The 20,866-nt window shown below is 49.1% G+C and overlaps 1 protein-coding gene across 2 annotated transcripts in view; it reads left to right on the top strand.

Moving 5' to 3' along the window:
* SAMD4A (sterile alpha motif domain containing 4A) overlaps nucleotides 1-20,866 on the top strand; it is an 82,695-nt gene that overhangs the window by 39,465 nt on the left and 22,364 nt on the right. For both annotated transcript variants that reach the window (XM_015566507.1, XM_015566506.1), the window contains 4 exons: nucleotides 3,875-3,984; nucleotides 6,623-6,709; nucleotides 13,183-13,516; nucleotides 16,185-16,270. In XM_015566507.1, coding sequence (XP_015421993.1) covers nucleotides 3,875-3,984; nucleotides 6,623-6,709; nucleotides 13,183-13,516; nucleotides 16,185-16,270 — 617 coding nt within the window. The remainder of the gene's footprint in view (nucleotides 1-3,874; nucleotides 3,985-6,622; nucleotides 6,710-13,182; nucleotides 13,517-16,184; nucleotides 16,271-20,866) is intronic.

Here is a 20,866-nt window from a genome sequence, read left to right as displayed (position 1 = left end):
AACCAAAGGCAATGACACTCAACTGATCTAAAGTGGAGCTCACCATCTCTCTATTCTCACCCCAAACCTGCTGCTCCCCTGAATTTTCTGTCTTCTCTGTATTTTCTATCTCCCCAAACCTGAATCAAAGGAACCATTCTGATTAGGCTCCTTTCTCTCTCTGACTCCCTGTTCTTCCCTTATCTTCACAGACTATCAATTCACTTCCTTTCCTTCTCTGCCACTGCCCTCCCAAGCTATCTCCAAGGGCTTGGACTCATCTCCTGGACTCCATTCTCACAATCCTCCAGACCAGCCTCTCCACTGACAGTCGTCATCTTTCTAACATACTCATCTGACTAAGCCTCTACTGCTCCATTTCAGCAGCTTCTCATCACCCACAAGATGAAGTCAACCTTCTCTGTTTCAGAATTACAGATCTCAGTCATCTGATCCCTGGCTATTTGCCCTGCCTTGTGTTTAGCCATTCTCTATCATTCACCCAAGCATTTGCTTGACCCCAAAGGCTCTCTTAGACATGTGCTTTATTTCTATACTGTTCTGACTTCCTGTGATGGCTTCCTCAATATGGTCTGCCCAGCGATTCCAGTTTTATTGCTACTGTGAAGCTATCCCTCACTCCCCAAGCCAAGTTCCGTGCCCCCTAGAACTTTGAGTAGACTTCACATTTGTTCTGCAGCTATTATAATTTTGTCTCTCCAGATTAAAAGTTTCTTGATGGCAAGGACATGTTTTCTTCACAGAGCTTCGCCTCCATAGCAGGCATTCAATAAATGTAGAGTGAGCAGATATCAGGATGCCCACACCTGGCAAGGAAGTCATCCCAGCACATAGCAAAACACCTTTCTCTCTCACACTGCATAAGAGAGTGACTTTCTAGTCTGGGACCTCCACTGGGGTGTCCATCAGAAGCAGCCCAGATGAAGCTTAAATGGCGCTGTGCCAGCCAGAAATGGAAGCCCAGGAGGCATGCATGCCTTCAATCACACATCAGCTCCTCCAGAAAATAGCCCTGCTTCTCCCCTTCTCTGTGTCTACCAGCCATAGCCCCAGCTTTGCAGAATGAAAAAGGAAGGTCTGAGGTTATGCTAGGTGGTTTTTAGCTTTGCATCCAACCATGTAGCATCTGGACCATGAGAAAGGACCCGAGCTTTTAGTTAGAATTCATTTCTGACCATCATCTTACAGAATCTAGCATCCAAGTAGTGGAATGAATTCCTGGCTTGGGAAGAGTCAAATAGGGAGGGCACTCAGTTCTCTGGTTTGTTTCCCCTTTAATGGTGTTTTGTTTTAATCCTTGGCAAAGGAAAGTGCCTCGCCGCCAACCAGCGAATGAAGGTTAGTAGGCTATGTTCTTGAGAACTGGCATTTCCTCTTCTTTGTTCATCTGGTCACATTGCAGGAGGGGAGAGCTGTTTAAGCGCCCAACGCTGAGCGAGGCACTGAGGTGCTTGCTGCACAAGCAGAGTCCCATGTACCTGCTCCAGAGACTAGAGCCAAGAAGAGCTTACACTTCCCACAAACATATCCAGAAATAAGGCTTCAGGAAGGCCTACTTCTCCATGCTCCGAAGTTGTGTAGGAACCTTTTCTAGAAAAAGAGCTCCCAGTGACCTGCATTTTGACAATATGAGTGAGGCAGGCTCTTTCTTTCCTCTAACCAAGGGGATTCTGGCTGTCAAATACTTTTATGGAAAGGAACTAGCTCTGATTAAACTGAGACTTGCCAAGACTTGTACCCTACTCTCCCCGACTCAAAACACTATATTGTCACCTTGGCTTATAAGGCACCCAGTTTAAAAATATAGTAATCATAAAGCACCCAGTTTTCAACATGATTTAGTAGCTCAGGATTCTGTTTGTTTAATCATAAGTGGGTTTTGCATAATTAAGCTATAGGGCACCCAGTGAAAATTTGGCCCAGGAAGTTGCTCCATATTCTTTTGTGATGAATTGTACCCAAATGTGGCATAGGGTTACCCAGACTCCTTTAAGTCATGATCATTGAGTTTTCTAAGTAGCAACTTGGGGCTTTTCAGTGATGTAAGTAGCAAACATGAACCCTGGTAACAAAGCGGTGACATGTCACCGGCCTAAAAGCTGGTGCTGTAGCTATTTGCTGCTCACTCTGCAAAACTATGAGCATTGTTTTAACTGCAACAAAAACACGGTGAAAATAAAATCTGATAAAATAGCTCCAGGATGTCACAGGAGGAAAAGCACCTTCTGGGCTGGCGGGTCCTGGACTCTTGATCCAGTCGCAGTTTGAGTTGAGGAGGATGTAAGGGTTGGTACTATGTGCCTGAGGAAGACCTGTCTGTCTGTGGTTAATGATGATCCCAAGGGGGCTCCATTTGTCACAGTAGAATGAAGGGCTCCAAGCACAGAATCAAGTGATTTCTTGCCTGAGATGGCTGAATCTGTTCTTAAAATGCCATTGGATACCCAATTCTTTTTCTCCAGAAATTCTCCATCTTGGGCCTTCCCATTACTGCAAATCAAAAGGTAACCTCACCAGACTATCCTCCCCTCCTCTATCTTTGAGTTTCAGGAGGTCATCCTATGCCCTCATTCCCTAAGCCTAGGTTTGGTTCACCTAGGAGGCAGGGCCTGATTTCAGAGTAGGTCAGGCAGGCCTCTTTAATCAACCCCAGTTATCTGCTTTAAACATTGAAAAATTGGAAAGTTTCCACTTACTTTGGAGTTTTTGTGGTCTCTGTCAGTGCCTCAGAATAAAGCACTTAGCAATAGACAGTGTCTTGTGATCAACATGGTTCGGAATGGCTAGTACTTTGTAGACAGCATGAATAACTTTTACCAGTGCTTCAGCATTTCAGAGTACTTTGCAATCACTATTTACTCAGCCCTCTCACTGATAGGCTGTTTGGTCCTCATTTTACAGGAAGTTGATACAATGTAGGAAAAGCTGGGGTTCAGGAGACCTGGTCCTCTTCCCATTTCACCATACTCTGTCATCTAGAATTAATGACTTAATTTTGCCATCTGTCTGAGTTAGGGGTGGGAGAAGATGATTCTAGAGACTTCTCAGTTCGTTCTGGTTGTAGCAAGGTAATAATTCTCCTGTGGATTTTCCATAGTTACTATTTAATTTCCCTAATTCTAGAATCCCAAAGTTGGGGCTTAATTTGGATGTGTTTTGGAATTTCCATTATCCTATGATCTGGCCAATCTTGGGACCTTTCAAATCCTGATATATAAGTGGTTGACATTCAAGGAAAATGTCAGAGACATCCAGATGCATCCCATAGCTTGGAGAAAGGAAGGAGAGTGATCAGGCTAAGAATGAAAACAACTCCATCCATGGTGGTGATGGGGTGTCTTAGCTGCCTGGTTTTCCTCTCATTGGAGAAGCAGAAGAAACAGTATGTGGACATCTGCACTGAACTTTAAAAGAAATTATCTTGAGGATGAAGACTCATCAAACAGAGTTTTAAGATTTTAAGTCAGTTCTTTCCAAATCAGTAACGAAGTAGTCCGGCTAAAGCAGTTGCCAGTTTTGGGGTCATGAACCCTTTTTGGAAATCTTACAGAAACTATGGATATTTCTCTGCCAGAAAAACTACCCACATATTCACAAATTGGGATATACTTTTAGGGAGCTCCTATATGCCCTGAAGTTAGCAATCCCCTGATCTAAAGTGGTGAGTCAGCAGGGCTAGACCGAGAAGGTCAGGGCTAGACCCAGACTTCAAAGCCCATAATTTGCTGCCAAAATTTAACTAGTAACACAAAGTTTTTTTTTCTTTTTTCCCTCTGACCATCACCCTCTTCTTTCTCTATCCTCACACCTTTTGTCATCTCTTCTCGTGCCCCCTCAATGTCTCTCCCCACCTCCTGCGCATCTTGCACCGCAGATGTTCCAGCCTGGTTAAAAAGCCTCCGCCTTCACAAGTACGCTGCGCTGTTCTCCCAGATGACCTACGAGGAGATGATGGCCCTCACCGAGTGCCAACTGGAGGCTCAGGTACGTGCTCCAGGGACCGTCCCCTGAGGAGGTGCCCTGGGTGGAACTCGAAGTTCAAGTCCAAGACAGATCTTATTTGGACCCATTCCTATACCTTCCCGGTAGCTGTCTTCTTTGAGGAATTGCCAGGTTCTGGCCAGGGTTGCATGGTGAGTAAGGCGAGGGTCTTGCCTTCAGGGTCCAGTAGGAAATGGAAGACAAGCAGATAGCCACAGGGCAAATGAGGGTAAGATAGAGTATCATGAAAAAGGTATAACCTAGGTACACTCACTAAGTTCAAGGGTGCTAGGGAGGAATCGGTGGCATCTCCTAGAAGTGGAACATTTGACCAAGGTCTCAAAAGCGCCTGTGTCCTGCTTATGCTTTCCTTTCCTCCTTCCCTCTGTCCAACCCGGGTGTGTTTGGGAAATGGTAGAACGGTTGGTTGTCTGTTGTCCGGTCTGGTTACACATCAACTACGTTCTAGTAATTACTGAGCAGAAGCACCAGGTCACGCCTCAACACTTGTACAAAAGCATGTTCTGACTGGTCTTAGCTGAGATTGGAGTAAGCTGCACAATATTTTTTCCCTCTAACCACCTTCAATAACGCAGGACAGTTATTGAGATGGGATTCCCTCAGGTCTCAGATTTCATTTCCCTTCTGCGTGCCACAAAGGACAAAGCTCCTCCTCCCTTCTAAGGCATCTTTCCCCAAGTGCGGTTGCCAAAGGCCAGGCCAGTCAACAGAACCCCCGAAACTAAGCATGTTTCCTACCACGCTGTGCTCGAGTAAATAGATCTGACTGATGTCTTTGTTTCCCTTGTTTAAAATGCTATTTGCATGTTTTAAATTGACCTCGGTTTCCTTTGAGCAGTGACTTAAGAGAATTAATGGTCTGAACAGGCTAATAGTATTTCCCCTGCAGGAAGAGGAGATTGTGCCATTTGGGGCATAGCTGGTCTGAACACATACCTCCCAGCAGATCGCTGGACTCCCGGTACGCATCCAGTTCCCTCAGTTAACCTCTGCTGGCCTGGCTGGGTACCAGTATTGAGATGCAAGGCAAAACCCAAAGTCACTGCACATTCTCTGAGAATGAAAGGCACTCGTTTCAACTTCCTAATGCTTCTCCCTCTGCCTTTTCATCTCGGTTGCTCCTTGAGATCCCAGGAATTGATGAGAACTGCTTCTAAGAGCATTTTTTGTCTTTGGGTCATAGTTGAGAAAAAAAAATCTAAGTCATCAAAGTTGTTTGACTTCAGGAAAAACAAAACAAGAAATAATTGATGCAGAGGGCAATGCCAGAGGCCAGCACAAACTTTTCAGAGTGATTTCATTCACTCTAACCCAAAGTCAAGGCTAAACAGAAACATGTCCCCGGTGCTTCATCCTGAGAATGAGTTCAGTTGTCAGTTGACAACTTAATTTTCCTAAGTAAAGGAAATGTCGCTGGGGTTGCCATCCTTTCCTTTTTTAAGAGGAATGCTATGAAGAGTTGTAAGAAGTTTGTATTTTAGAGACCTCATTTCAGAAAGAACCTCCTATTTGGGAATTTGCAATATGCATAGTTAACAAGTGTTAAACTAAACCCTTCGGCTCATCGTTGCTGCACAATTAAGAAGATAAGACCCACCACCCTGTGAATCCTAATCATTTACCTGAAGTGAAGACTGAATTGTTGGTGTAAGTTTCCTGACAAAAACTGCCTGTGTGTTGTGACACCAGGAAAGACCTGTACTGGACTTCACATCTTCTCGAGATGGGAAGCATAGGAAAGATTAGAGGAAGCCATGAGTATCTCTATGGGGTTGGAACTCCAGGGAACCCTGGGGGGTGGGGGGGGGGAGCCTGGAAAAGAGAAGTGTGTGACTTAAAAATGATCTGTTAAGACTATGAAGATGCCCTGGCTGGTTTGGCTCAGTGGGTAGAGCGTCGGCTTGTGGACCGAAGGGTCCTGGGTTCGATTCTGGTCAAGGGCATGTACCTGGGTTGCAGGCTTCATCCCCAGCCTTAGGGCACATACGGGAGACAAACAATTGTTGTCTCTCTCATGTTGATGTTTCTCTCTCTCTATCTCTGCCCTTCCCTTCCACTCTTTCTAAAATTCAGTGGAAAAAATACCCTTAGGTGAGGATTAACAAAAAACAAACAAGCAGCCCTAGCTGATTTGGCTCAGTGGATAGAGCATCAGCCTGTGGACTGAAGGGTCCTGGGTTCAATTCCAGTCAAGGGCACATGCCCCGGTTGTGAGCTGGATCCCCAATAGGGGGCGTGCAGGTGGTAGCCAATCAATGATTCTCTCTCATCATTGATGTTTCAATCTCTCCCTCTCTGAAATCAATAAAAATATATTTTAAAACAAACAAAGAAGACTGTGAAGGAATTTCATGCGGGGTCGGGTAATTGGCTATTCCAGCTTTCTCTCCCTCTCCTGAAGGTACAGCAAAAGACACAGGCTTGGGTGGAGCCAGATGGAGTTAGACTATTAAGCAGGAAGAGGTTTCTAGCAATAGGTGCTAATGGGAGAGACAAGTAGAGATCTACTAGTCTGCAAACCTGTAGGAACAAAGCAAACAGTAAAGTACTAAATAGCCTCCCAGTCTCTAAGCTAATTCTTAAAAATGTTTTTTTAAATATCACTTTAATTTAATTGCAGAATGTTACCAAAGGTGCAAGGCACAAAATTGTCATCAGTATTCAGAAGCTCAAAGAAAGACAAAACCTCCTGAAGTCTTTGGAAAGGGTAAGTTATTCCCGGCCGAGGGGACGTTCCCACCTTCATCACAGGGAAATGGACCCGGAACTTTCCTCAGTTGGAAAGTGTCACTGGCAGACCTGATAGAGTGTGTCATGCTGTTTCCTTATCAAAGTTAGGGAAAATGGCATGATTTTGAAGCGAAGCCTCTTGGCTATTCATGCTTCCATGTAACCTGACTACTGAAATGTACTTGTTCCCGGGGTCCAGGCAGCCTGTAACTGGCCATTCCAGGCACAGAGGAAGTGCTGTCAGATGAATTCTTTGTGTACATTCCCCTCTGCCTTTTGTGCATGTGGAGAGATTAGACAAGAGTTCAGCCCACAATCAGAGGCTGAAATCCTGACAAAACAGTGCAGGGAGTGTGCAGATCTGCCTCATGCCTGCTCCCCCGCTGCCCCCCTCCCGCCCCAGGGAAGGACCTGGGTTTGAGGAAAGCTGCCCCAGAGGGGCCAACACCAACAGGTGTGCCCCAGGTCCCACTAGAGAGGGGATCAAAGTCACTTGGCAGACGGCAGGGCAGCAGCGCTGGCTCTCCAGAGAGTATTTCACACTTTCACTGAACAACAGAATAGGTCCTCATGACTCGGATAGGAACCATCTCAAAAATGCCAAATGCTGAAAAAGAGTTTATTCCAGTGTTAAAAGCAGTTATCAGCTGCTACTGTCCCTCTGTGTTTGCTGTCTAAACACATTCTCGTCCTATCTTTGTATCTAGACATCACTCTGGAAACGATGTCATTTTTAGGACTTGGTGACTTTATGATTTCATCTAAGGGCCAGAGGAGAGCAGGCCTGGTTCCACACACAGTGAGCTGTCTGCTCTGCCTCAGAGTCGCTATTCCATGCACTACTGTTGGGTGGCGGTGGGAGTTCAGTAGTTATCTGCTGCCTGCAGAGCTCCAGTGGTAACCTCGTTAGTTATCTCCCAGGCGCCTTTGGAAGGGAGCAAAGTAGAGGTAGGTAGGGCTAAAGCGAGGTTTGTGAGCACATACACATTTTAATGCAATGGAAGGTGTGTTTTCTTGACTTATTCACAGAATGTGTGTATACTTTTACATGCCGTATATAGTTATAGTTAATGCATAGCCCACACCATAGAAGGTAAGGTATATTTATAGAACATGCATGTATGCTTTCTAAGGAAGGTTGCTTTTAAAGCCTCTGGATGGATACACAGAGACTACTCACATGCACATCCAGGCCCGTTCACAATTAGCTCATCACGGATGACGGTGACCTGTGCAACTGACCTTGAGGTTATTGCTGCTGTTCAAACTTCTACGCTAACTGCTTTACTAAGCAGCTTGTCCACCGGAGTGATTGTTGCCATTTTTAACACAAGAAACCGTTCTCTTTTGGGAAGCATTGAAAAGGCCAGTTTTGGCCTTATCTGTTAGGAAGCACAGAGAACATTTTGTGTAGGGATTGCATTGCTAAGTGTTAACGGTGAAAGAGTGATTTACCCCCCTTGTTTCTGGAGCATCCCTCGGGAACTCATTCCTGTCCTGTCCCTGAGGAAACACACACAGAGTCAGAGAGGTGGAACTGCTGTGAGCTGTGCTCCCTGTGGCCTGGGGCCGAATCAGTGTGTGGAAGCCCCAGGGCAGCCAGGTAGCCCGTGCGGCCCTGACATGCCCCTGACTTCCCATCTAACCTTTGATGCATCAGTGATGTTTTCTGCCTCCCAGACTTCACACCTAGAATAATATTGACTCTGCAAAATGACTCTCCACTGGAATGGGAATGTCAAAAAGATGACAGGTGTGATACGGAGTCTGAGGGCAGCTACTGGGCAGGAGGAGAGCAATGCAGAGTTTATCTGGTTTGACTTCTGTGAAGAGGAAAGCTTGTGGGTCAGACCATCACGTTGAGCTCGCTTCAGAACATCCACGGTCAGCCACCTGCTTGTCTGTCCCCTCAGGAGCTCGTGGCCTGGGTGTGGAGGGGAACCCCAACTCAGCATCCATCAAGGACAGCCCCTGGCTCTGTTCTCTCTTCCCTGGGACCTGGGTCTCTCCTGCTCTTCAAGGGCTGTATCGTCCATAACCTATCGCCACTTGGGCCACCAGGACACCCTGAAACCAGCCATTTCTCTGGCCTTCCAGGCATCCTCAGCTGATTGTGCTGTTGGAAATGCTGTCCCCGTAGCCTGGCCTCCCACAGCATTCTTACCTCACAGAGACTCTGGGGATTTCTAAGGAGATCGTGGGACCCCGCCCGTGGCTAGTTCACAATCAGTAGTCCCTGCAGATGAGCTCTGTGTCCAGAGCCGCTCCACTCAGTTACTGAACACTTACTCAGCATCTGCCTTGGACTAGATTTACCCCGGCCACTGGAGGCGAATCCTGAGTAATACGCAGTTCCGGCCTTGGGGGCTCCACGCATAGCCAGAGCTCTCACACTCTACTGTGATCGGGGGCGTCGTCCCTGAGGCAGGTGGGGACGTCTTCCTGGACTGAACACACCTCTCTGCAGGGTGAGGAGAGGAACCTGAAAGGGGCCATGCTGGCTGGGAGACACATTAGGAGCCTACAGCCAGTCTCAGTGGGCCCTTGAGCCACAGCAGGGACCAGGGGGTGAAGGGTCAGAGGCCATTTAGCAGGAGTCCAAGCATTGGTGGGGGCCTTGGACCTGGATGCCGTGCCATTTGGGACAAAAAAAACATAGGAGGGTGCCCAGTGTGGGGAAATGGAGCTCAGTTTGACGGATCGAGTCTGAGGTGCCTGTGGAATACCAAGGCAGAAAGGCAGGTCCATGGCCAGAAGAACAGTCTAGAGTCCACAAGGGTTTGAAAGACTCAGTTGTGGGTCATCTGTGTATAAATGGTAGTTGATACCCTCAAATGTGTGTTGAGTGTTAAGAGCTGAAGACAGGCCCTGAGAAGTCACAGGAGGTTTGGAGGAACCAGACACTGGCTGAGCCTGCCCCAAGGGTCAGAGAGAGTCTGAAGGAGGGAGTCTCATCGGGCACCATGCATGTGTCACATATGATGAGGCTTGAACTCTCCCCCTATAATTGGTTATCAGGAGGTCACCCATAGCCAAGATGAGAAGGGTTTCAAGGAGTTGGGAAGAGACCAAAGTGAAACCCATGAACTGGGGAGTGAAGGTGGGTGATGAGGACATGTAGACTTCTCAAGATATTTGGTGGAAAAGGGAAAAGATTAGAATGGTCATTGAGGCAGATTTTTTTTTTAACATTTACCTTTAATAATGAAATGTTTATTCACCATCCTTTTCAGCTGACTCCCAAACTGTGAAGCTCAATCAGACATACTGTGAGCCCGGGACCCTGGGATGGAGAAAGGACACACACACACACACACACACACACACACACACCTACACCTCTTCCTTGTTCCCACAACCCCCTGCCCTGGCAGTACACTCACACCGTATGGGTCCCAACAACTGTAAGCTAGGTCAAGGATTCAGCCATATTTGTTTCTAGATCCCCTATACCTAACAGTGCCTGACTCCAGGTAGGGCTCAGCTGATGCTTGGTGAATGAAAAGGAGAGAGGATGGATTTAAGTAGATGCAGGAGTCCTGTTTATGGTATGGAAATCCAGTTCTTCTCACAGAAAGACAAGGATGGAGCCACGGACAGTTGCGTACGTGTCAGGGACACTGGCTGCTGAAGCTCTCTCCCATATGATTTGCATCTCATTGCAGTTCAATGCCCTGGGAAAGGCTTGTCTAGTCTTCCTCAAAGACCTAAAAGAGCCAGGCCAGGAAGGCTGGGACGGTCTGAAAGTAGCTTCCTTCCAGCTGGTCCACCTTCCAGCTGGCGGCCGTGCCATGGTAGACCAGCCTTCCTATTACCTGTTCTCACGTGAGCTCCTCAGCTTAGCACATTAGTCAACACGCAGCTTCATTTTTGCTTTTTTGTTTATAATACAGGATTCCATTTATGGCATGAGGGTCAATAGAGACTTGGGTTGAATCTCTGTTTTTATCAACATGGAGAATTAATCCCAACAGCTAGTTGAGGGCACTGGATTGAATCCCGTTTGGGTGGTTTCCTACTTTCCTGCTCCCCTTGGGCACTCTGTGTTGAGTTCAGGAATTCATTTTGAGGAGTCAGCATGTGACCTGATGGTCTTGGTGCCACACCGTGGAAGCTGATGGTTAAGTGTTATCTTTGAGTCAGTGGCTTGAAGTCTGTGGGGGAAACCAAACCAAACCCTGCATGATTCCTGTAAATTATATTTCCCGAAAGTGTCCAACATTACTCATTATGTGTATAGTTTCCCTTTTGGTGTGGTTGTCTCCAATAGAATAAGAGAAGATTTGAACTTGGGGCAAGTACATGTTTCCTGTTTGAAGGAGTTCAGCTCTTAGCATAACCCATAATCTCCTTCCCCGTCACTGAGTAACTACAGAGACCTTCTTGCCACATGACGAGAGCAAACGAAGGTCTGGTAGCAGTTGACGATGTCACAGGCCTGCATTTGCTCGCCTCTGTGGTAGGTGCCATGTGGGATGGCACGACAAGATGCATGCGGTGCCCTTCTGCTTTCATGGGAAGCCTCCCTACTTTTCTGTCCTGCCCCTTCCCCACCTCTGTCAGGAGCTGGACAAGGAAGTCGGAATCCAGGTGCTGGTTGAGTGGTTGGCAGGAACTGGAGGACCTAGAGGCAGGAGTCCAGTTGGCACATAGTTGGGTCAGAAGGGGCAGCAGGTGCTCTCCTGGCCTGGGTCAGCTAGCTCGCCTCCATGTGCCTTGCCCCGAACCAGATTACCAAGTCCAAAGTCAGAGAGCCAGTCACGTGACAGGATCAGATTCTGGGAAAAGGCTGGTCCAGTCTGGGCAGCAGGAAAACTGGGAAAGATCAGGAGCACCCCAACTCACACATCAGGCTTGCCAGCACAGGCTGCGGCTGGTCTCGCTAGGCCGGACAGTGGTCCTGGCCAGGACTGAGACAATTCTGGTGGCTACTTAGCATTTCCCTTCCCTCAGGAACCCCGGGTGCCAACTAGGCGAAAGCACAATTCAGGCTCTGCTCCCAACTCCCCGAACAAAGCGGGTTCCCGCCAATGACAGAGCAGGGCTCTTGGTGTTTTGCTGCCCAGAATTGGAACACATCTGTCCAGGGCTGCTGTCCTCGGGTCTCCTCTCACTAACTGATTGATTAGAAAGTCTGGGTGCAGAAATGATCACATTCCATATGCTTGTGTTCCGTGACATCATCAAGCAATTTTTCTTGGCAAGAGAGGATCCCAGGAATGGATTGGTACTTGTGCTTTTAAAATTGTCCTTGCTATTCTGGGCTCTCGGAAGATTGAATCTTCATTAGTAATCAGGGCACTGCTTGTCAGTGTCCTTCCGGGATCCCAGGGCATAAGCACTGGGCAGCGCTGGGGCAGAGGCTGGGCCCACCCACTATGCCAGGGAAGAGCCCTGCCCCGACCTCCAGCCACGAGTGTCTGAGCCTGTTCAGCACCTCTGGGAGCACTTGGCACGTGGGTAAATGTGTCAGAATCAACTTCTATTCCTTTTCCTAATAAATAATCCCCAGTATATCAAACTGCGTGTGCACAAGGATCTAATTTATCAAGTCATATATATACACACACATATATTATATGCAATTTTATACATTATACTACACATATATCTTACATGTCTTTCTCTCTCAAATGATACTTCTAAAACATGTTGTGCCCCTGCGACAAACCTTCCCTCATTTCCCCTTCATTTAGAAGAAATTCTTGCATCCCTGTCCCAGCCTGCAGGCCTCTACACTCAGCCCCCTGTGGCTCCTCGGAACTCATTTCCCACCCTCCTCCCCTCACCCACTCTGCTTCACGTGACACAAAAATAGATCTGCAGCTTTACAAATACTAATATCATTACAACCACCTGATGAGGCAGGTACTATTGTTATCTTCATTTTATACACAGGGAAACAGGCACAGAGAGGTTAAGTCATTTACCCAAGGTCACACAGCAGTGTCAGAATTTGAAACCACACATCCATCCTAGAATCTGTGCTTTAAACCACTACCCTGTGTTTCCTGTATCATGGGCTGAGTGAAGGTTCCTTCACTTAAAACCACTGATACACAAGACGGGAAGCCACCATATGACCCAGCTTTGTTATACAGCTTCTGAAGTACCGTATGTGAGTGTAAGCTATAGAAATGCATCTTCTAGAAAGGCCCTGAAGAAGCCAGGGAAGGAAATGGACTAAAATCATTTTAGTGATCATCTCTAGATAGTGAGGTTTTCAGGTGACGTACATTTTCCTCACTGTACATATCTGTATATTCCAAGTTTCCTACCTGGGCTAATATTAGATAAAATGGAAATGGTTGCTTTTCCAATGAATGTATGATGAAGGGCCAACAGCTGCGCGTCCTGTCTGGGAAGAGCTCCGGGAGGGCAGGGGCAGCATTGGAGGTGGGGCACCCCGTCCCTGACCCTAATGATGGTCTTCTCCCTCTGACCGTCTAGGACATCATCGAGGGGGGCAGCCTTCGCATCCCACTCCAGGAGCTGCACCAGATGATCCTGACTCCTATCAAGGCCTACAGCTCCCCGAGCGCCACCCCCGAGGCCCGCCGCCGGGAGCCCCAAGCCCCACACCCGGCTTCGCTCATGGGCCCCGAGAGCCCCAGCCCCGACTGCAAAGACAGTGCCTCGGCCCCGGGTGCCACAGCCACCACCTCAGCCGGCCCCAGCGGCGGGCTCCAGCCACACCATCTGAGCAGCTGCGACGGGGAGCTGGCTGTCGCCCCCCTGCCGGAGGGGGATCTCCCCGGGCAGTTCACGCGTGTCATGGGGAAAGGTAGAGCCTGAATTCCCCCAATCCCTCTTCTCTTCTCTCAACACCGCTAACCAGAACTACCGGTCCCCGAGGGGCTTCCCCTGGGGGCTGGAGCAGCTGCCTGCCAAGGTCGATGTCATGAGCCCATTGTACAGATGAGGAAAGTGTGGCTCTGAGAGGTTGAGGAATTTGGATCTGAACTCAGATCTCAGATCTGACCTCCAAAGGTCCCTTCCTTAACCTTGTATCCTTCCTCTCCCACTCCAGACCAGGGCTGCTGGCCCTCCTGGCAGTCACTGGGCCTTGGACCCTCAGGCTGAAGCAGCGATTTCAATCTTTTCATCGCAGGGCACACATTAATTACCAAAATCTGCAGCGCACCCAAAATATCTGTTCTACCGATATGATGAAAAATGGGTATAATTTTTATCTGTTCATACCGGGCAGCTATTGTGTTGGCTGTTGTCATTTTTTCCTTCGGCAATCTTAGGAGAAAGGAGGTCAGTGCCCCTGACTTAAGTGGTCAGGTACTGCATGTTTTATAGATTCTCGCAGCACACCAGTGTGCCTCGGCGCACGTGTTGAAAATCATTGGGCTAAAGTCAGCCCTGTCATCAGATCATGCCGTGTGTGTGTGTGTGTGTGTGTGTCTGTGTGTCTGGAGGGCAGGACAGAATTCACACGTGGTCCTCTGGGTAAGAGCACCCTTTCTAACTGGACTGCCGTGGATAAGCTCCTTGTGCACATATCCTGGTCCAATGCCAGAATAATTTGTGCTTGATAAGTATGTCACAAGAAAACTTGATTATTTGAAAAATGTAGTGAATATCGGTACTTTACTTTCAGGAAGGGGAGATAATTTTTTCCTTCTTTATTGTCCAATATTTTAGACCATTTTAAAGAACAAAGTTTCTACCAACAGATATGGACACTTGAGTCTTTTTTAAATTTATATATATCTTTTTGTTGATTTCCAAGAGGAAGGGAGGAGAGATAGAAACATCAATGATGAGAGAGAATCATTGATTGGCTGCCTCTTACACGCCCCCTACTAGGGGTCAAGTCTACAACCAGGGCCTGTGCCCTGACTGGGAATTGAGCTGTAACCTCCTGGTTCATCGGTCAATGCTCAACCACTGAGCTACACTCACCGGGCTAACACCTGAGTCTTATAGTTGCACTGAGAAACTTCCCATGGTCCATGTCCTACAAAAAACTTAAATCCTTAAAAATCTGATTCAGAGGAGATGACCTGTGGCATCCCTTGGGGCTGAAATGCCAGTAGCTTGGTCTCCTCCCCTCGCCTCCTTGCTCTCCTCCACCCCCTAGTGGGCACTTAGAGCAGATGACCAGAGCCCATGGATGAAGGGCCATGTAGTGTGGGGGTGGTTACCTGAGTGTGAGGTGCCTCACCCCACCTCCCCTGTGGCGAGAAGTACGGGGGGCTCTGCCCTCAGGAGGCCTGCACTTCTCTGGCCCAGCTTGTTTATAAAGTTTAAATGCTTTTAAATAAATTATAAAATGATTGCAAGGTCAACATAAAAACTCAGAACGACACAAAATGGGAGACAGGGAAAACTAGCCCTCCCACCCCAAGCCTCAGAGGCAACCACTCTAAACAGATTTGGAATATGCCCTGGGTAACTTTATACAAGCACGTGAGTGTCCTTTTTACACACAAACGGGTCTTGTTTACCTGTTTCTCTGCAGTTTTTTTTTTACATTATATAGTTTTAACGGTTCTATCAATACAGTAGCACCAACTCTTTTTTAATATTCCTATCCATGCAGTAGCACCAACTCATTCTTGCATACTTTCCCACAGTATGTGTAGACCATAATTGATTTAATGGCCCCAGTGAATGGAACTCAAGTGGTTTCCAAGTTTCTGTTGTTACAAACAACGCTATAATCTTGCACAAGATTAAGGAGAGGAAAAAAAAAGTCAGAATGCCCAGGTTTCAAGTGTGATTTACTGAGTGCCAGGCATTTTCACTTCTAATTGATGTCTTTTGTCATCAGTGAGAAGTGAGCAGAGTGGGCTCTACTAATGTGGCCATGAAACCCAGCAGCGTGTGTCCTCAGCCCACAGACTCACTCTGCTGTCAGCCCCAGCAGTTACCTGAGCGTGTAGGTGAACCTGTGTGTGTGTAAGGGCGTGGATCACTTTGAGAAATAACCCTCCAGTGACTGAGCGTCAGGCTTCCTGCTCGTGTGTGCACCCACGCACCACGCGTCCCAAAGGATGTGCCAGCTTGACTCCTCCAAATGAGGTGCGCGGTTCATTCATAAAAATCACGGAGACTGCTCTCTAATAACACCGATGGCCTCTGCTGCCTTTGAACTCCCTCTCAAAAGGAGCCTCTTGCAAAGACAGAGCTCGGGACACTGCTGTGTTCTTCCTCCCCCAGCGTGTCTGTGTCAGGCTGGGTTGCGGAAGGCTTAATATAGAATGGTATGCCTGGAATTAATCGACGGGGCTCCTCGAGGCAAGGCTCCCGTGGTGCCCGAGCCTTTGACTTCAGTGGAATGAGGAGCCTCCTGGCCTTTTTTGTGAGCCTTATGTACAGCCACAGGCACACAGACCACTCACAATACTGGTCCTGAAAGGAAATGAGAAACAGATCTCAAGGTTAGGAGATGGGTGTGCATTTTTCTAATTCATCTTTTTTTTTTTTTTAATTCACAGTGTGCACACAGCTCTTGGTCTCCAGACCCGATGAGGAGAATATAAGTTCCTATTTACAGCTCATAGACAAGTGTCTAATTCATGAGGTGAGTCACGATAGGTTTCACAACGCCTTTTTCCTCATTGCTTAGAAATGGCTCCTGTGGCGGCATCATTTGAATCAGCAACAACTTGTTTCTGTGGGGTAGATGTCCGAATAGCTCGGGCAGAACTCGGCGTGGTGGCCTCGAGCCTAAACAGAGCTTGTGTAATTTTTCTAATTCATCTCTCTGATGTGAGGGTGAGCTCTGATGTGAGGGTGCATGCCTGAGAGGAACTTCTGACTGCGGAAGAATCTCTGAGTGACCAAGCCTGGGAGGTGTGCACACAGTCCTGCCACCCAGCCCCGGATGTTCTCAACTCTTTCAATGCTTTGCCTTGAAACATTTTGCCTTTGGGCTCAAGGAACTTTGAGGGAGGGGTGGAGAAAGAGTCTACAGCAGAAACAATGTGTGTGGAGTGGGGCGGGGGTGTTGTTTTTAGCCGTGTGTCCTTTGAAGAAGGACCGAGGCAGGCTGGAGCTGTGCCTACCAGGCTCTCAAAGCTAGCACAGGCTCCACCACGGGGCGGGGAGGTGCTGGCCATGGCTGCCCTGAGCGACATGTGGGGACAGGCCGTTGTGCCTCAAATCCAAGACTCCAGTGGCTACTTTGGTGGCTCTCCTCCAGAGAGTTCCAGTGACAAAGTCTAGGCCTCAGGAAACTTAGGACCGGATAACCCTAGAGCCGTGGTCGGCAAACCGCAGCTCGCGAGCCACATGCGGCTCTTGGGCCCCTTGAGTGTGGCTTTTCCACAAAATACCACGTGCAGGCGCGCACGTACAGTGCGATTGAAACTTCGTGGCTCATGCGCAGAAGTCGGCATTTTGTGGAAGAGCCACACTCAAGGGGCCAAAGAGCCACGTGTGGCTCACGAGCCGCGGTTTGCCGAGCCGCAGTTTGCCGACTGCTGACCTAGAGCATTGAGGTTTTTTTGTGGGGTTTTGACATGAGAATAAGATGGTAAAGGCCTCCAAGTCTCCTCACCTTTGCTGTGGTGGCGGCCAGAACCCTGGAAGTCCAGGGGCCCCCAGTTTGGGGAGATGGCCAGTGCAGAGGCCTGGCCCCTCACCCACCCTCCCGGTGTGGTCGGTTCCCTGGGGCCCCCACCTCCGTGCTCTGACTCCGCCCATCCTCCTGTGCAGGTGTCCAATCTCCTGCTGGGTTTCCACTCCAGCCACGCCTCCCCCACTCCCTAAAATCTCATTTTTGCAAGTTTCTCTCACAGAGGCATCCATTCTTTTATGTGCCTCTCCCCAACTCCCCCCACCCCGCCCCCACTCAACCTTTTCTATTTCCAGTCCTGGCCCTGCACTTGTTTTGACCAGCAAAAAGCCACAGACAGAAGACAAGAGCACAGTGACGAATTTCTGAACTCATTCATTCCATAGATATTTATCACTCCCCCTGGCCCTGGCCCTGGCCAGGCAGCTTATGGTGAGGGTAGTGGGTGAGACGCAGGGAAAACAGGTTGTCACGTACATGACGATAAAGCCTCTGAGAAGCCCTCCCGGGGTGCCCCAGAGCCCAGATGAGGAGTGGCAGGCACCTGCCCGAGCCGGAAGCAGGTGTTCCTCAGAGGGGCTGCCCCCAAAAGGCAGGCAGAGTCTCATGGTTCGGGGAGGCAGGAGGCAGGAGAGTGATCCAGGCAGACGGGGCAGCGTTTTGGGGGGTTCTGTGTCTTGTTAGGGAAGACCATTGGGGAGGATTCGAGAAGGGAGCCTTTAAACTTCTGAGAAAGCAAAGCCAATCCCTGCTTCCTCTCTCGCGTTCACTCTGAGCAGTGAGGACAGGTTGCCTCCACCAGCCGGCTGAGCCCAGGAGGCAGAATGACCGCCCTCCAGCAGCCTCTGCTTCCTACTTGGACACACCAGCCCCACTGCTGTGGCCTGAGGCTTATCGCTGGCCTGCCTCGGGTGCGCCCTCCCTGGGCACCGTGGCTCTTCTCTTTGCTTCTTTCCACTTTTTCTCCCCGATGCCCAGTGACCAATGCAAAGATGACACTGAGGACTCCTCTGCCGGCAGGAGGCCCAGGCAAGGGGCCTCTCGGTACCGGGAGTCACGGCAGATAGGAGCTCAGGCCGAGTCCGCTTGCCTGAATTCAGGGCGGGATGGAAGGCCTGCGCTCTGCTTTGGAAGGGAAAATGTTGTGCAAGCCTTTTTATTATTTTAGTTGAGAAGGAGGAAACGGGTCTGAAAAATTTTCCACAGGCCTGGGTTGTGTGTGAGAGAACGCACCCTCCCTGCGGCCGGAGGGGAGGTCAGCCTGCCTTCCTCAGCCCCCAGCGCTGCTGCTGCTGCTGCTGCTGCTGCTCCGCCCACTGCAAGGGGAGGTGTGGTCACTTCCAAGGCACCTTCCTTCCCGGGGATGAAGGACCGACTCCCTAGAGAAAGAAAAGGGAGGATAGGAAAGTTCCGGATTCTGTATCTGGGACCAACCTCTTCCTCATGGATTGTAATCCCAGGCATATTGCCTGCTTGCGGTCTTGACAAGGTTCTGGGAATCTGAGTGCTTGTCCCCTTAATGAGGCTTTTAATCCAGCCACCAAAGCTGCAGGACACATCTTCCTCCAGACAGACGGATTGGTCTGGGCCTGACAGGGACAGAAGACGGAGCAGTGGCTGGCCGGCTGTGTCTGGGCAGCCTGCAGTGTGGAATCTTCCTTCCCCTCCAGCCCAGGGTGGACGAGGCTGGGGTGTGGTCCCAGCCGTCCCAGCCGATGGCGGGGCACAGGAACCAGCCCTCAAAAACCACTGGGAGCCCTTCATGGCCCAGCGCTCCTGCTCCCAGCTGCCCCTCCCAGGACTGAGAACCGGCCTCCACACTCACTCGCACTGCTGGGGGCTCGCTCCTGTCTGCGCCCTGGCACTAAATGAGCCTGAGGCCCAGGTGCGGAGTGAGCGAGCTGACCTCTCTGTGGAGGTGCCTACATGTCCTTCTTTTCAGAGGCTCTTTGCCCCCGTGGCCGAGGTCATGTGTGAACTGGTGTCCTTGGAAACCCTTTATTTTATTTTATTTTTTTAAATATTTTATTGAGTTTTTACAGAGAGATAGAGAGTTAGAAACATCGATAGAGAGAAACATCGACCAGCTGCCTCCTGCACACTCCCCACTGGGGATGTGCCCGCAACCCAGGTACATGCCCTTGACCGGAATCGAACCTGGGACCTTTCAGTCCGCAGGCCGACGCTCTATCCTGTGAGCCAAACCGGTTTCGGCCTTGGAAACCCTTTAAATGCACATCTATCCAGTGAACCATTAACTCCTTTGTCACTTGAAATTCAGGCTTGTCCTCCGGTCTGGCTCCAGACCAGCTCAGGACTCTAGTTTTGAGATCTTGAAGTCATTTGTTGGGGCTAAAGGTGGCGGTTGAACACCAACTGTGACAAACACGCACATGCCACCACCCAGGGGCTGGTCCACGCAACTGAAAATAGCCGGTTAGAGTATCTGTGAGTGGCGTGGGTTGAATCATTACTAAGAGCCAGGCATGTTCTTAAGTATTCTGCGTGCTTTTCCTGTGTTACCTCATTTAGTCCTTACAGCGTCCATTAGAGGGAGACATTATCACCCTCAGCTTTTAGAAGGAGCAGAGTCTCAGGTGGAGGGATTTGCATAAGGGAGTGTGGGGATTCGCACCCTCCCGTGTGCGTCCAGGGCTCTCCGCTGACCCACTGGCGGGGCTCCTCAACTCATCTCGACCAGGGTGCCTGCATCTTGTGTCCTCACTTAGCATCTGGCTGAATGAGCCCATCAAAAGCAGAATCTATCCATCCCTTTGTGAGTCCAGCAGATGTGTCTGCCTGTCGCAGTTTTCAGAGGTCCTCGCGTGTAGTTGGACACTCACTGAGAGGGACCACGGAGGAGAACCAGGTCCTCGCCTTTCAGCCATGAGACCGTCTGCCACTCACCTGAGTGGGGGGTCTGCACCTCTTTCTCTAATGGGGCACTGGGTCCCTTGGTTGGTAGCCCTCTTTGATGCCTACCCTTAATGGTGTCTGGCTAAGGTCACCCAGGGGGAAGCAGTTTGTAAGTCAGTAACTTTTCTGCAATATGACTGATATCTTTTTGCTTTTGTTCACATAGCTCTCTTGTGTTTAGGTCCTTAAAGATTAAATGTCATCAGAAGAAAATTGAGCTGTCTTTCTGTTTTTCCCCCTCTGTTTCAGAAATCTGTTTCCTTCATGGAAAATAATCATGTACTCTGTTATTCTAAGTAATAGCTTATTGCTTCTTAAATTTCATGCCTTATTGACAAAACTACCTAGGCGTGTTATCTCCATCATGGTTAATGCTGATCTGTCAAACCCGATGATTTCCACAGCGTGCGGACCACAGTTCTAGATACTTGACAGGATTCCTGAATTGTGTGTGTGGTCCTCATCATCTCGAGCACTCCACGTCCAAGTGCTGCCTGCAGCAGAATTACCAGGGCAGTAGTCAGCAAACCGCGACTCGCGAGCCACATGCGGCTCTTTGGCCCCGTGAGTGTGGCTCTTCCACAAAATAACACATGTGGGCGCGCATGTACAGTGTGACTGAAACTTCGTGGCCCATGTGCAGAAGTCGGTATTTTGTGGAAGAGCCACACTCAAGGGGCCAAA

Source organism: Myotis davidii, unplaced genomic scaffold, assembly GCF_000327345.1.
Source record: "Myotis davidii unplaced genomic scaffold, ASM32734v1 scaffold281, whole genome shotgun sequence".
NCBI lineage: Eukaryota > Metazoa > Chordata > Mammalia > Chiroptera > Vespertilionidae > Myotis > Myotis davidii.
This window is presented reverse-complemented; position numbering and strand designations above follow the sequence as displayed.